We start from the raw sequence: 13499 nt of genomic DNA, 5'->3' as shown, positions 1-13499 counted from the left end.
ACTGTCTTTCCTCCAAGCCTACAAGCCTGCTCATTCAGTAGCTCCCACTGTGTTATCTTTCTCCCCAGAGAACCTTTTGCAGAACAGTGTGGATGAGAGCTGGACGGACACCAATTTGAACAGAGTCAGTGTGATTCAGTTCCTGGATGAACCCAAAGTAGATGACGAAGAGGAGTCTGGAGCTGAGAGACGGGTAAGAAGAAGAGTTTCTGAAGGCTTGTTAGCTCCCTATGGAAACATAGGCACAATCTAAATTTTTTTCCTAAGATGGGGAGCCATTATGCTGTTCATGTTTCACACTGTAATACTGCCGCAGACACGTATTGTATTTTTGCAGTCCAAAGGACATTTGGTGTGCTGGGGAGACAAGCAGGTATAAAAGAGAATTCCCTGAGACCCTTTGTCAGATTTACATTTTGACGGTTGTCCCATGGGAGTTGAGCTGTGACTGCTGACCGGCCCTTGGAGCATTCAGGTAGTCCAGAGATCCTAATAGTCAGAGCACTGTCAGGACTGGATTTTAGTTGACCCCCCTCATGGGGAAGAGCTGCACAGCCAAACTCGAACCAGGCAATCTCCACCCCTCCAAGTTTCTAGTTGAAGATGTCCGTGCCCACGGCAGGGGGGTTGGACTAGGTGGCCTTTAAAGGTCCCTTTCAACCCAAACTGTTCTGTGATTCTGTAAGTATGGAGCCAGATGCAAGCCCATGCTGTGGAGTATCCTGTTACTAAAGTAGCTAAACAGTGTAGACAGGCAGCCTCAAAAACTGTAGAAGATCATTTTGCTTTGCAGATGCAAAGGGCAGGATAAAAGTTTCAGTTTCCAGCAAGTACTCTGTCGGTTTAAATCTCTTGCAGGATTTTTTTCCCTTTTTATTTTGTGGAGAGAGATTCTCTTGAGATCTGAATCCTTCTAATAAATTGTATTTGCCTCTGTCCTTGCAGCATGTGTATGCTACTGGTGTTTGGAGGTTTTGTGGGGGTTTTTTTAATTGTTTTTCATTGTTATTAATTGTTTTATTGTTATTAATTTTAGAATACTGTTTTTCTTGACTCTTAGCTGGGATGGAACTAGCTAAGCATCACAAACTCTGGTAGCGTACGGGCTTGTCAGACATGTTAAGAAACCCCAGAGGGATTAAGAAGATATTCCACCTGTGTGTTCCTTTAGGGGTTTCTGTGTTGACAGTTTCGCATTTACCAAGCCTGAAGCACAATTTAAAACCTCCCGTCTCTATAATTCCTCCCTTTCAGATGGAGAGCAGGATAATGTCGGAGAGCGAGCTCTGAGAAATGTTATCTGCCTCCATTTCTTTCCCCTTCCCAGCTGCAGGCTATACTGGCGGAGAGGTCAGATCAGATCCTGCAACGTGACGTTTAGGTCATGTATCGGAGCCCCCTGTATCAGAGGGCTCTAGCACTCCGATAAAACACGTTATTCGGAGTGGTTCAGTCCTGAGGCATTGCACATGCTGCTCTGAGTTGAATCTCTCGAACCTCCTGCTCTGAGTGTTTTTCTTCGATAGGGCTTACAGCGCAGAGCAACCCCTCATCCCAGTGAGCTGAAGGTTATGAAGAAGGTGATTGAAGTTCGGCGCAATGAGGTATATGCTGCAAAGCCTGATGTGGACCTGAATTCTCCTCACTCAGAAGTGAGTGCTGTTCATTAAGAAACGGATAACCATAGAGAACATGGGGCAGACTTGGGGAATGGGGAGGCAGTGTGTGTAAGCTGGGCAGAAAGAACTTACTTTTGGGAAAGATTGAAAGGGACTGGGCATGGATTGCCTGGATTCCAAGGGTTGGAATCTGCCTTGTGGTGTCAGCTGGGGCCACTGAGATAGAGCAAGAGATGCAACCAGGAGACAGAGAGCAGCGTAAGGGGAATTGCGTGCATTGGTACCACTTTTGTCATAACACAGGGAGAGGAAAAGAAGGCTCTGATATTCCCAGTAAAGAATGATGGGAACGGAGCACTCGGAGGAGGCATCTTGCTGCCCAGGTGTGACACTTAGAATAAATGGTGGGTGGTGGAACAGATGGTGGAACAGGGATGGACTTAGGTGAGATGCAGCAGGCGTGGCAGTGAAAGCAATGGGCAGCCTGAAGAAAAAGCTGGTTCTGTTGGTGCTGGATCATACCCCACCTTGCACCAGTCACACTACATTGCTCTGTCTGCTGCTTTGGTTTCCATCTTGACTTTTACAATCATCTTCTCAGGAGAAGAGGCTGAGCACCATGTCAAATCGCAGTGAGGACTCCCACCTTTCCAACAGCACTGCCTCTGCTGACTTTAGGGGAGAAGAGCAGGGAGAAGAGGGAGAGAGGAGCTGGCCAAATGGGCAGGTGCCTGAGATGCAAGAGCTGGAGAAGGAGGCAAAGCCCAGAGCTGAAGAAGAGCATAAGGAAGCTGCTGACCAAGAGGAGGAAGATGTCGAAGTGGAATACAATGAGGTAGGAGCCTAGGAACCGCAGCAGGGTCATGGTAAAAAGTGGAAGGACTTGAAAGTTTCAGAGAAAATGGTAAATGGATGTACAGAGTGTGGTTTGGGCATCACTGGAGGCAAATACAGGCTGTGGAAGCCAAGTGCAAGTAGAGGTTCAGGCAGCCTGTGGGAGCTGGGTCCATGGGAGACTGGGAAGGACAGTGTGGGAGCCAGACAGGGACTATGGGAAAATCAGGGTTACAGGTTTGAGTGCCCTCAATCCCTGGAGCTGACAGAAGATGTATCTGAGTGCAGGAGCTGATATGGAAAAAGGCAAGTATGGTGAAATTTTAATACGTATTCCTGCATCTTCTTTAGCGCAAAAGCACCAACGCTGGCTTTGCCTGTGTTGGTAGTGGAGGGACAGCAGGTTTCTGCACTGCCTCCAGATATGGCTGTTACCTGAGGTTCACAACCTTTCTGGGGCTTTGCCGTTGTAGCCCACTGTACACTTTGCTGAGGACACGCTAATACGGAGTGAGGATGAGGATGAAGATGAAGAGCGGCCATTCCCAGTGGAGAAACAGAGGCTTATCCGCAAGGACACGCCCCATTATAAGAAACACTTTAAGATAACTAAATTGCCCAAGCCAGAGGCAGTGGTGGCACTCCTGCAGGGGCTGAACAGTGATGGAGTCCCCAAAGAGGAAGAGGAGTTAGGAGGCTGCAACAACAACACAGAGCCCGAGGATCAGGAGGAAGCATGGGATGAGGATGACAGAAAGAATGGAGCTTTATCTGCTCAGCCGTCAGTGAAGGTAAGGTCTTGTGGGAAGGGGGGAAGGTCAGAGGGGTGCCAGACCTCCCTTCTGCTACTTTGAACTATCAACCAGGTTGATGTGGTACCAATGAAAATGTTGGCAAGAGGCTCCTGCACTTCAGGAGAGACGTGCTGAGGGTGGGAGAGCTGAAGTTCGTTCTGGGGCTCATATGATTGTCCAAGAGCTGTGCCATGTTGCTTATGTCTGACTCCTTGCACTGTATCCAGATTCTTGCACCCTCCCCATTACGTGTGTGGTGATGTGTTCTGTGCTGCACGAACAGTTCTTCTGTCCCGTCACTGCCAGGTTCTTCCATTCCTTTCAGTCGCCTCCTCGCTTGCTGGTTGTTGCACCTCATTTGCAACAGGCCGAGCTTTATCCCTGGATGGATCTAATCTCAGGCTTACGTTCAGGCTGCTTACACTTGTCTTTCTGCCGAGGAGTGGGGAGTGAGAGCAGACAGGAGCATGCCCTTGCCGTTGGTTCCACCCCGTACCTGCCCGAGCACAGAGTCAGAAGTGTGCATTAGGATTTAGGGGAACTTGTGCTCTGGAGTTTTGCCGTTACCGTGGGCCATGGGGTTGTGATGGGCCTTTCTGGTTATGCTGGGGACTGATGAGATAGGAGGTCCTTTGGCTCTACTCAGCTGAATCACCATGTTTGGTTAGGGACACAGAGAGATTCTTGCTTGAGGAAGATCCTCACAATGGAATAGGAGCATTCGGATGAGAGACACTGCATGAGGTTAGACCAGTTCTTACTGAAGTTGGTGTGGTGATTTTGTGAGGTGTATTTGGCAGGCAGGGATCAGGATGTGGCTGAATCTCCATCATAGTCTGACACCAACAAATCCCACGGGCAAGATGCAGATCTCTGAACTGGTGGAAGATGCTGGAGTAAAATCTGTTCTTGCTGTTACCATATACACTTCAGAGTATTGGGATCATTTCCACCCCGCGCTGGAGTTCAGATTGCTCAGGGGAAGGTTCTTGCACTCAAGTTTGCTTTGGAGCTTTTCCTCAGTGGATGCTTGCCTTGCTGTATCTGAGCTGATACAGCTCGTCCCTTGCCACCTAGGGACGAGGCATGTAGTTTCCTTACTGTTGTGAAGTTCTTCAGAATGAAAAGGAGTTGCTGCTGCTGCTTGTAAGAATGTGTGAAGCCATCTTGAGTCCCCTTCGTCCAAGACCTGCCATACGTGGGAAGTGCCCTCACCCAAAAGCTTATTTTAGTCGGGGACTCAAAGCGGAGGATGCACTGACCCATTGGCAAAATCTGTAAAGTCTACATAGGCCTTGAGACCACAGGTTTGGTGTATCTATCAGAAAGTTATTTTTGTTACCCGCTAAGCCTTCTGCCTGGAAATCACAGTTTTCCTTTTCGTGGGGCTGGGTTGGATGCCTGCTCCATGAAGGCAGATCTATTAGCTTGCCTCCTTAGTCATCCTCCAGAAGTGGGAGTGTGGGGAGCAGTGTCCCTGTGCAGTGCAGTTTCAAGTAAGAGATGCTGCATACATGTATTGAAGAAGGAGGTAGGACAGGGTGTGCAGGAGGCTGAATCCTTAAACCAGAGGGTTTTTGCAGGGACAGTTGGTTTTCAAGAGAAATTCTAAGGTTTCCTGCATTTGGGAGCAGGATCCCTGGGTGTCTGGCAGGATGCACTGTTCCACTGGAGGCTCTTCCCTTTGCAGGAGGGACCAATGCAGGTTGATTTGGGATCGCTTCGTTCCTGTGCAGCAGCTGGGTGTCACCAGAGGTCCAGCTTTTCTCCTGCGTTGTTTAATCCTTCCTTCTTCACTGAATGACTTGGTACAGAAGGGATAAAATCAGCTAATAGTGTTCAGCTTGTGAGCTTGGTGGTCACAGCCTGAGGGTGCCAACACAGACAAAATATGGCCTTAAAGATGCAGCTTCCAGTTAGCTGGGCCAAAGAGTGCTGACACTCCGCATGTTGTGAGCCCTGGGAGCCGCCCTGTCGCTGGTACTCGCTGGTAGGTGGTAATCAGGAGCGGTGTGAGTGGGGTCTGCTCTGGTGCTGTGCGGCCAGACCTATCGGAGTGGTGTGCGTTTGTGTGTTGGGTGGTGGTGGTAGTGGTGGCGGGTTTGGTTTATGCTCCACTAATCCGCATGCCTCTTTGCTGGTTCCTGTCCTAACAGGGGGTGTCGTTTGATCAAGCCAATAATCTGCTGATTGAACCTGCTCGCATTGAGGAGGAAGAGGTCTGTACCACTCCTACTGTTCTCTCTCTGCCAAAAATCATTCAGTCTGCTTGATTTGCTTCCCAGGCTCACCCATTGTTGTAGGGGAAACTCTGATCTCTCTGGGTCAAGTGGCTTCTGGACCTGACTGATCACAAACACACAATGATTGTTTCCTCCCCTGCTTTCACCTCCTTTCCCTACTTTTCCATACTTGAGGTGAGAATGGCTGCTGCAGATCAGGAGTGAGATGGAAGAGAGGTAAAAAAACCAGAGGGAAAGTTCAGTTCCTATTCCCTGTGCACTGAGGAATTAGACGGTGGAAGAAAACAAATGCATACTTCTGGGAGCGGTGGGTAACCCTGAAGGAGTAGAGGCCTCAGGAATCTGCTGAGTGCTGTGTGTGACCCTTTGGGAGAGGGAGGAGGATCTAACTCAAACACTGTGCCATTGCATGAGAAGGGTGGACTGGAGCTATGATTCATGCATCTCATGCAGCCCCCTATAGAACCCCCTCAAGTCTTCACATGCAGCACTTTGGGATGTCAGAAAGGGGCAGGTGGCACTAGAGGGTCCATAAAGCCCCTGGCACATGTAGGGTGTTCTGTGCCAAAGTGTGTCCTAACTTTCTGAATTTGTTTCCAAGTTTCGGTAGGCTTGCCTGATCCTTTGGGTCAGAGGGCTTTCTGCAGGCAGGTTTCCAAGGAGCTGTTGGAAGCAGAGCGCTACTGCCGCTGGCAAGAGGCAGAAGCTGTTGTCGGTACTAACAGCTTGCGTGAAGGTTTCTTGCCTTAGGACAGTACAATGGTACCAGACCCATGTATTACATGAGAGTGCTGGCTGGTTGTCTCTCTGAAGTTGGCTCTTTGCTGCTCCTTCACGTGTAAAATGGAGGCTTTTCTTTCTTGGTTTTGGAGTAAGACTTTCTGGGAGGGGGATGACAAGTCCTTTCCACTTCAGGCAAAACATGAGCTGGCTCAGATGTGGTCCACTGTTGGCGTGTCCTGAAGATTTAGAATCATAGAATCATGGAATAGTTTAGGTTGGAAGGGACCTTTAAAGGTCATTTAGTCCAACCCCCCTGCCGTGGGCAGGGACATCTCCAACCAGATCAGGTTGCTCAGAGCCCCGTCCAACCTGACCTTGAATGTTCCCAGGTATGGGGCATCTACCACCTCTGTGGGCAACCTGTGCCAGTGTTTCACCACCCTCATTGTAAAAAATTTCTTCCTTATATCTAGCCTAAATCTACCCTCTTTTAGTTGAAAACCATTCCCCCTTGTCCTGTCGCAACAGGCCCTGCTAGAAAGTTTGTCCCCATCTTTCTTATAAGCCCCCTTTAAGTACTCATAGGCTGCAATAAGGTCTCCCCGAAGCCTTCTCTTCTGCAGGTTGAACAATCCCAACTCTCTCAGCCTTTCTTCATAGGAGAGATGTTCCATCCCCCTCATCATTTCTGTGGCCCTCCTCTGGACCCGCTCCAACAGGTCCATGTCTTTCCTGTGCTGAGGGCTCCAGAGCTGGACACAGCACTGGGGTCTCACCAGAGCAGAGTAGAGGGGCAGAATCACCTCCCTCGACCTGCTGGCCATGCTTCTTTGGATGCAGCCCAGGATACGCTTGGCCTTCTGGGCTGCGAGCACACGTTGTCGGCTCATGTCCAGCTTTTCATCCACCAGTACCCCCAAGTCCTTCTCGGCAGGGCTGCTCTCAATCCCTTCATTCCCCAGCCTGTACTGATAGCGGGGGTTGCCCCGACCCCGGTGCAGGACCTTGCACTTGGCCTTGTTGAACCTCATGAGGTTCACACGGGCCCACTTCTACAGCTTGTCCAGGTCCCTCTGGATGGCTTCCCGTCCCTCCGGCGTGTCAGCCGCACCACTCAGCTTGGTGTTGTCTGCAAACTTGCTGAGGGTGCACTCGATCCCACTGTCTATGTCATTGATGAAGATATTAAACAGTACTGGTCCCAATACGGACCCCTGCGGGACGCCACTTGTCACTGATCTCCATCTGGACATTGAGTCGTTGACCACTACCCTCTGGATGCGACCATCCAACCAATTCCTCACCCACCGGCCAGTCCACCCATCAAATCCATATCTCTCCAGTTTAGAGGGAAGGATGTTGTGGGGGACCGTGTCAAAGGCCTTACAGAGGTCCAGATAGATGGTATCTGTAGCCCTTCCCATGTCCACTGATGTAGTCACTCCATCATAGAAGGCCACTAGGTTGGTCAGGCAGGACTTGCCCTTGGTGAAGCCATGCTGGCTGTCTTGAATCACCTCCCTGTCCTCCATGTGCCTTAGCGCATAGCTTCCCGGAGGATCTGTTCCATGATCTTCCCAGGCACAGAGGTGAGACTGAGTGGCCTGTAGTTCCCTGGGTCTTCCTTTTTTCCCTCTTTAAAAATGGGGGTTATGTTTTCCCTTTTCCAGTCAGCAGGAACTTCATCGAACTACTTAGCATCTGAGTAGAGAATTAGCTTGGGAAGTGACTGATCCCAGAAATAGCGTCTACCTGCTGTTTCCAGGGATGATTTCATGTCCTGGAGAAGAGCCTGTTACAGCTAAACCAATGGGCTGATGAAACTGAGCAAGACCGTTGCGGAGTGGAGAGCCTGGTGCCCCTTGAGCAGCACAGTTTAAGTTCATAATGCTGCCATCACATTCCTTGTATAATTTTATACAGCTCTTAAAGAGAGGGGACTACTGATTGTGTGTTCTTTAAGCCTAAACCGTAATCCTGAGCCGAAGACTAACCTTGCCAGAGTGGAGCTGGAGACATCTGCCTAATTTCTGTCAGCACCTCAGCATCAGGGTGTAGGGAGCCTGGTACTATCTATGCAGCTGGTACTTCTAGAGGCCCTTTAGCTGTTAGTGCCAGTGGGACTCTACTACGGTGAAAGAAATAATTTTGTTAAAGCATATGATATCTGATAGTGGATACATGGATTCTACTGCCGACTCTGTTCCCAATGTTTTGTCTCCATCTGCACTGCAGAAGTGGCTGTATCTGGGTTGTAGGGAGGCTTTTGGAGGAGAGAAGAAGCATATCAAGCTGCTGTTTGAAGACTCGAGGTTGCACCTGAAGTCTGTTTTTTTCCAGATAATTTTTGAAGAAATAGTCCAGAAAGAGCTGCTGTGCAGATTGAAGATAATAGTGGAAAGAGGGTCCCAAATTCTGTTTAAGTGACCAATGCTTCTTTGTCTGCAATAATGGCTGATGTCATCCTTCTGTGTTTGCCCAGGCTTCACCCATCTTCTGCAGAGGACCTGAAAGTATGGGAGTGGTGAAGGGCTCTGCACTGGCAAAACTTGTGCTGACTGAAGAGCTTTATAGGTTTCTGCTTCTCCCATGGTGCTTTTTCCCAGCTGCACAAGGCTATCCAGAAAGGATATGCTGCTCATTTCCCTCCCTAGGAACAGGCTAGGCTGATCCTAGATGTTCAAAGTGCCGTGGCTTCCTTGCCGGAGGGTGGAAAAGATCCTGTCAGCTGCTTCTGCTCAGATGTCGTACCCTATCGCTCTGGAGTCAGAAGCGAGTCAAGTCTTCTCCTTAAAGGAGTCTTGTCCTGTGGAAATGGCTCAGAAATATTACCATCTGTGTTTGAATGCAGGCCTGATGCTTGGCACCACAATTGCTGTTTGCTAGAGGCGGACCGTGACAGCATCCAGTGTTAAGGGGGTTCCACTTTGAAAAGGTTGGCCCACGTAGTGCATAGCATCGGGGTGCCCCGCCACCACCTCAGTGATGCTGCTACAATCCTGCCTTTACACTTGGACCTCTGTGCCTTGGTCTGTTGTTATTGTTTACTGGGTGAGACCACGTACTCATCAGGACATTGTCAGGCTTAGAATTCTTATGTAGCAAATTTGATTTTCCCACAATGTGACCTGTCAATTTTAAACCCTGAAAAGATTAATAAACCTCTCTTGTATAGTGCAAGAAAGATCCTGTCACCAGCTGTATTTGCTCAGCTGGCTTGACTAGAAGATACTTTCTGACAGAGCAGAGTCCTCTCCAAGTTATGGAAAGATACAACACACTGCTTTCTCTCATTTAATTTTTTAAATGACTAAAGTTCCCATTGAGCAAGGAAAAATACGCCATATTTTCTGTTTTAATTTGTCTGGCTTTTAATTTATTGCCATGGGAATGTTTTTATGACCTTTTCCTACTGTGTTGAAGGCCCCTTAGTATTCTGTCTTATGCTGTGACCCTCCAACAGTTTGGAGGTAGGGACTGTAATCTCTTCTTGCAGATGTACAGCTTCGCATTCAGGTCCATTAAGGCACAGGTTGAATATGATTCACCTACAAAGTGACAGAGATTACTTGTGTGATTGCTGCTTATTCCTCATAATATATCACTCCGTGAGAACTGCAGATTTTATCTGATCTGGAGCTTTCTTAAGGACCAAGTAGCAAACTGTGGAATGATTTCTCACACAAATGCAGAACTATCTGCAGAGTTTCTTTTTCCTGCTCTAAGAGTGTGGCAGAATCATCTGGTTTGCTTTCTTAAATAGAAAGAACAGAAAGCAATAGAGGAGTGTTTTGAGAGAGAGAGAGAAGACACTGAAGATACTCCACTGCGAATCTGATTTTTGCTTTTGAAATAGAAAAATGCAATGTATATAACAGATATGGGTCCTGCTGCTTAGGACAAGGATTATACAAAAAATTTAGGGAATAAATAACCCCTGTAGAAATTAATGGGGCTTAAGCATTTGCATGCCTTTAAAAACTGGTCCCTGTTTGCAAGCTCAATAGTATTTTCTGACTATGTCAATAGAGGAGAAAGATAACTCCTAGAATAGTTTCAAGACTTTGTGATGGAAGACAATCACCAGCTTGGATCCGGGAACTGAAACAAGGCAAGATTGGGATAGGTTGCCATTTCTGGAAGATATGCTTTAGCCAAAAAAGTGCTGTGCTCAATTCAGGAACAACAAGCTAAATTTACGACGAAGATAACAGATTATTTGGAAGAAATCCTGAAGTCGAGTCTCCTACCACCACTAGCAACCAGATGCTATACTCTATTTCATAAGTCAGTCAAACTTTTTATTAAATATAGATTGTTTCCTCCTGTTACTCGATGTGTGTGCGGACACTCAGGTTCCTCCTACTGGGAGAAACCAAAAACTTCTCCAGATTTCTACTTCTTGAACGATTAGAAAACTTACTTTCAAGCTGAACTTGTATTTGTTAATTCATTGTTTTCATTATATTTTATCTTGAAAAATCTCTTTCCTGCTGTCTGACCCTTTGTCTGCTTCTCCTTGGTATATTTTTATGGACATCAGTCACAAGTCCTTCTAGATTAAAGAAACCAAATTCTTCTAGTGTTCTCTTGTAAAATAGATTTCCTTTCCCTGACTTTCTCACTGCCTTTTCATTCACCTGTTCTACTTGAATTCAGGTTTGTTGACTGTGGATAACATGACAGTTTATTCAGACTTCAGTTCACTAAATTCCATAGTTTTTCTTCTACTGCAAATGTGGTAGTTTCTGTTCATGGATGGAAGTTCTCTTTAAGCTACCTAGCTTTTGTTCCTGCATTCAACATCAAGGTCCTCAGTGAGTTTTGTCCTCCAGACTGTGTGCTTAAAGACGTCTCTGCTTGTATGTTTTAAAATGAGTGATGCCAGGTTTAGTGCAAGAATTTTCCATTTATCTCATTGTCACCTTGGACAAATGCTCTCCTACTGTGCTGTCTGCCCTTAGCAGGACAAAGTTGAAACATATTTTAGAAGAGAGTTGTAAATTCTCCAGTCCTTTCAGTCTTTTAATTGTATGTTAAACGATGGGCTAAAACGGACCTCTGGAACAGTAAGAAATTATTGGGCTGAGAGACGTTTCTAAGTGAAATTTTGTAGTCAGAATGATGCAGAATGAATGACTATACCAATGATTTTACCACACAAAAAGAATCAGTAAGAATAGGAATAAAAATTCTTTACTGCAGAAGGGAGGAAGAAATACAATGTGTTTCAGCGTCACTTATTCCAGCTGAATCCGCAGGACTTCCATGTCTAGGTTTTTGTCCTATTTCCAGTTCGGGGAATGGTTCAAGGCTTGGTGGCTTTGTCCAGTATTCATTTTGTTTATCTAAGAAGCTGAATGTTTTCATTTCCAGAGGGACTCTGTCCTGTTGCATTCCATAGTTTAGCCAGCCCAGTTCCTTTCAGGATCCCCTCTTTTGCTGTTGGTGTTTCCATGCCTGTGACAAACTTGGGTGCCCGTCGTGACGAGGAGGAAGTACTAGCTTCTTAAATCCCTATTTCTGGAATTCATTAATATAAGATCTAATCATAGAATCAAAAACCAGCCCAGGTTGGAAGGGACCTTGAAAGGTCCAATCTTTTGCGGGAAAGGGAGCCTAGACGAGATTATCTAGCACCCTGACCAGTTGCATCTTGAAAGCCTGCACTGGTGGGGACTTTACCACGTCCCTGGGGCGTTTGTTCCAGTGAATGATTGTTCTCACTGTAAACATTTTTTTCTTATCTCAAGATGAAATCGTATCTCTATATAGACACATATATAGATACGAATATTCATATATGTATTATGATATATGATTCCTATCTATATGATAGCTATTCATATCTATATATTCATATCAAGATTAATCATATCTGTATGAACCTAGTTTTTTATTTACGCTTCAAAAGTCATCATATTTTAAAAAATGCATCCTTTCTTCATCCTCACGTAATGAAATATAGTTCACTGTCTTGGAATCCCTTTGGGGAAGGGGGTCTGCAGGAGTACACCAGAGCATTTAGCATTGCAGGTTGCCTGCCCTGCCTGCTCTTAATGCTGCTGTCAGTCACTGGGCCTTGCAAGCTTCTCTTATTTGGTGCGCTCTCTGGTCAGTACTAAACTGGTTGGAGAGGCGTTGAGTAAGAAGGCAGTGAAGTGCTTGACTCCTCTGATCTGTACCCTCCCATCTCTGCCTTGCAAGTATCCATTCCCTTGGTAACTAAAAAACCATCTGGACGGAGGAAGAAATAACATCAGAGCCACAAAATCTCTAGCTGATACCCAGCAGGCTGCTCCTCTGCGAGGGCAGGCTCTTTCCTTCATGTTCCTTTTTCTGATGTTCATTTTTAATTCAGTTCCCAACAGCTCATGCAGTAATCTCCCATCTTCCATTTGGTCGCTGATATTTTCAGCCGCTCTCCCCTTGTCCTCACGAGTTACTGCTTACTGAAGCCGGACAGATTTAGCTCTTCTAATCTTTCCTGGTGAGTCAGTGCCTCTGGCTCCTGAACTCCTCCGAGTCTCTTACAGTTATGTGCTATGTGAGTACCCTCTCTTTTGTCGAGGTGTCCTGGAAAAAGGACACACAGAGTTGAATGTGATGTCTGCGTAAAGGCGTCTCTAACGGTGGGTGTGAGGGGCTTTCTTCGGGATTAGGAAGCACGGACCTTAGCGAGACATGGTGACCCTTTCACTGGTGTCTTCTCCCAGGTCCTTGCAATCTGTAGCTTAGGATTTCTGGGCTGTTCATACCGTTGTACTAAACACAGTGGAGCTGCTGCCTATGAAATTGTCTGATCTCTCCAATCCCTTTTGTACGTTTTAGTTCCACGGTATTGAGTGGTAATAAATTATGTAATTCACTTGTGCTTTATATTAAAAAGCATTTTTTTAAGCCTGCTGCTGAAATTTCCTTGGGTATCCCTAATTCCTTTGTTGTTACAAACATGGAATAATAATTTCCTATAAAATTGTTAATGGCGTGAAAAGATAAAAATATGTCTATCCCTCCCCCTCCCATATTTGAAGGCTCCTAGCCTCCTCTCACTTGGAACTATCAACATTTTTACTGTCAGTGATTTGGAATAAGATCAGGCCTGACGCAATTCTCGGCAGAACCCTACTTCTTGGTTCTCCATGATGACTAGTACTTGACCTCTGCTAGTTCTTAGCTTCTGTAATGCACACCCAAACCAGCATCATGTGATGTCAGTAAGAATGTCTTGTGAGAACAAGTTGCATGTGTTACAAAAGTCTGCTTATTAAATCTTTACTATTACT

The 13499-nt window shown here is 46.5% G+C and overlaps 1 protein-coding gene across 50 annotated transcripts in view; it reads left to right on the top strand.

The window, feature by feature from the left end:
• The window catches only part of SCRIB (scribble planar cell polarity protein), a 115235-nt gene that overhangs the window by 32678 nt on the left and 69058 nt on the right, over positions 1-13499 (top strand). For 49 of the 50 annotated variants that reach the window (XR_012672195.1, XR_012672197.1, XR_012672196.1 and 46 more), the window contains 5 exons: positions 69-193; positions 1527-1652; positions 2221-2454; positions 2927-3244; positions 5404-5466. Coding sequence is in view for 47 of the 50 variants with exons in the window: in XM_075140942.1 (XP_074997043.1) it covers positions 69-193; positions 1527-1652; positions 2221-2454; positions 2927-3244; positions 5404-5466 (866 nt within the window). In the remaining 3 variants the exon portion in view is untranslated. The remainder of the gene's footprint in view (positions 1-68; positions 194-1526; positions 1653-2220; positions 2455-2926; positions 3245-5403; positions 5467-13499) is intronic. The other variant, XM_075140898.1, reaches the window with a different exon arrangement.

The sequence above is a fragment of the Calonectris borealis genome, chromosome 2 (assembly GCF_964195595.1).
Source record: "Calonectris borealis chromosome 2, bCalBor7.hap1.2, whole genome shotgun sequence".
Lineage (NCBI taxonomy): Eukaryota > Metazoa > Chordata > Aves > Procellariiformes > Procellariidae > Calonectris > Calonectris borealis.
The sequence above is the reverse complement of the archived record's forward strand: the minus strand, read 5'-3'. Positions and strand labels throughout refer to the sequence as shown.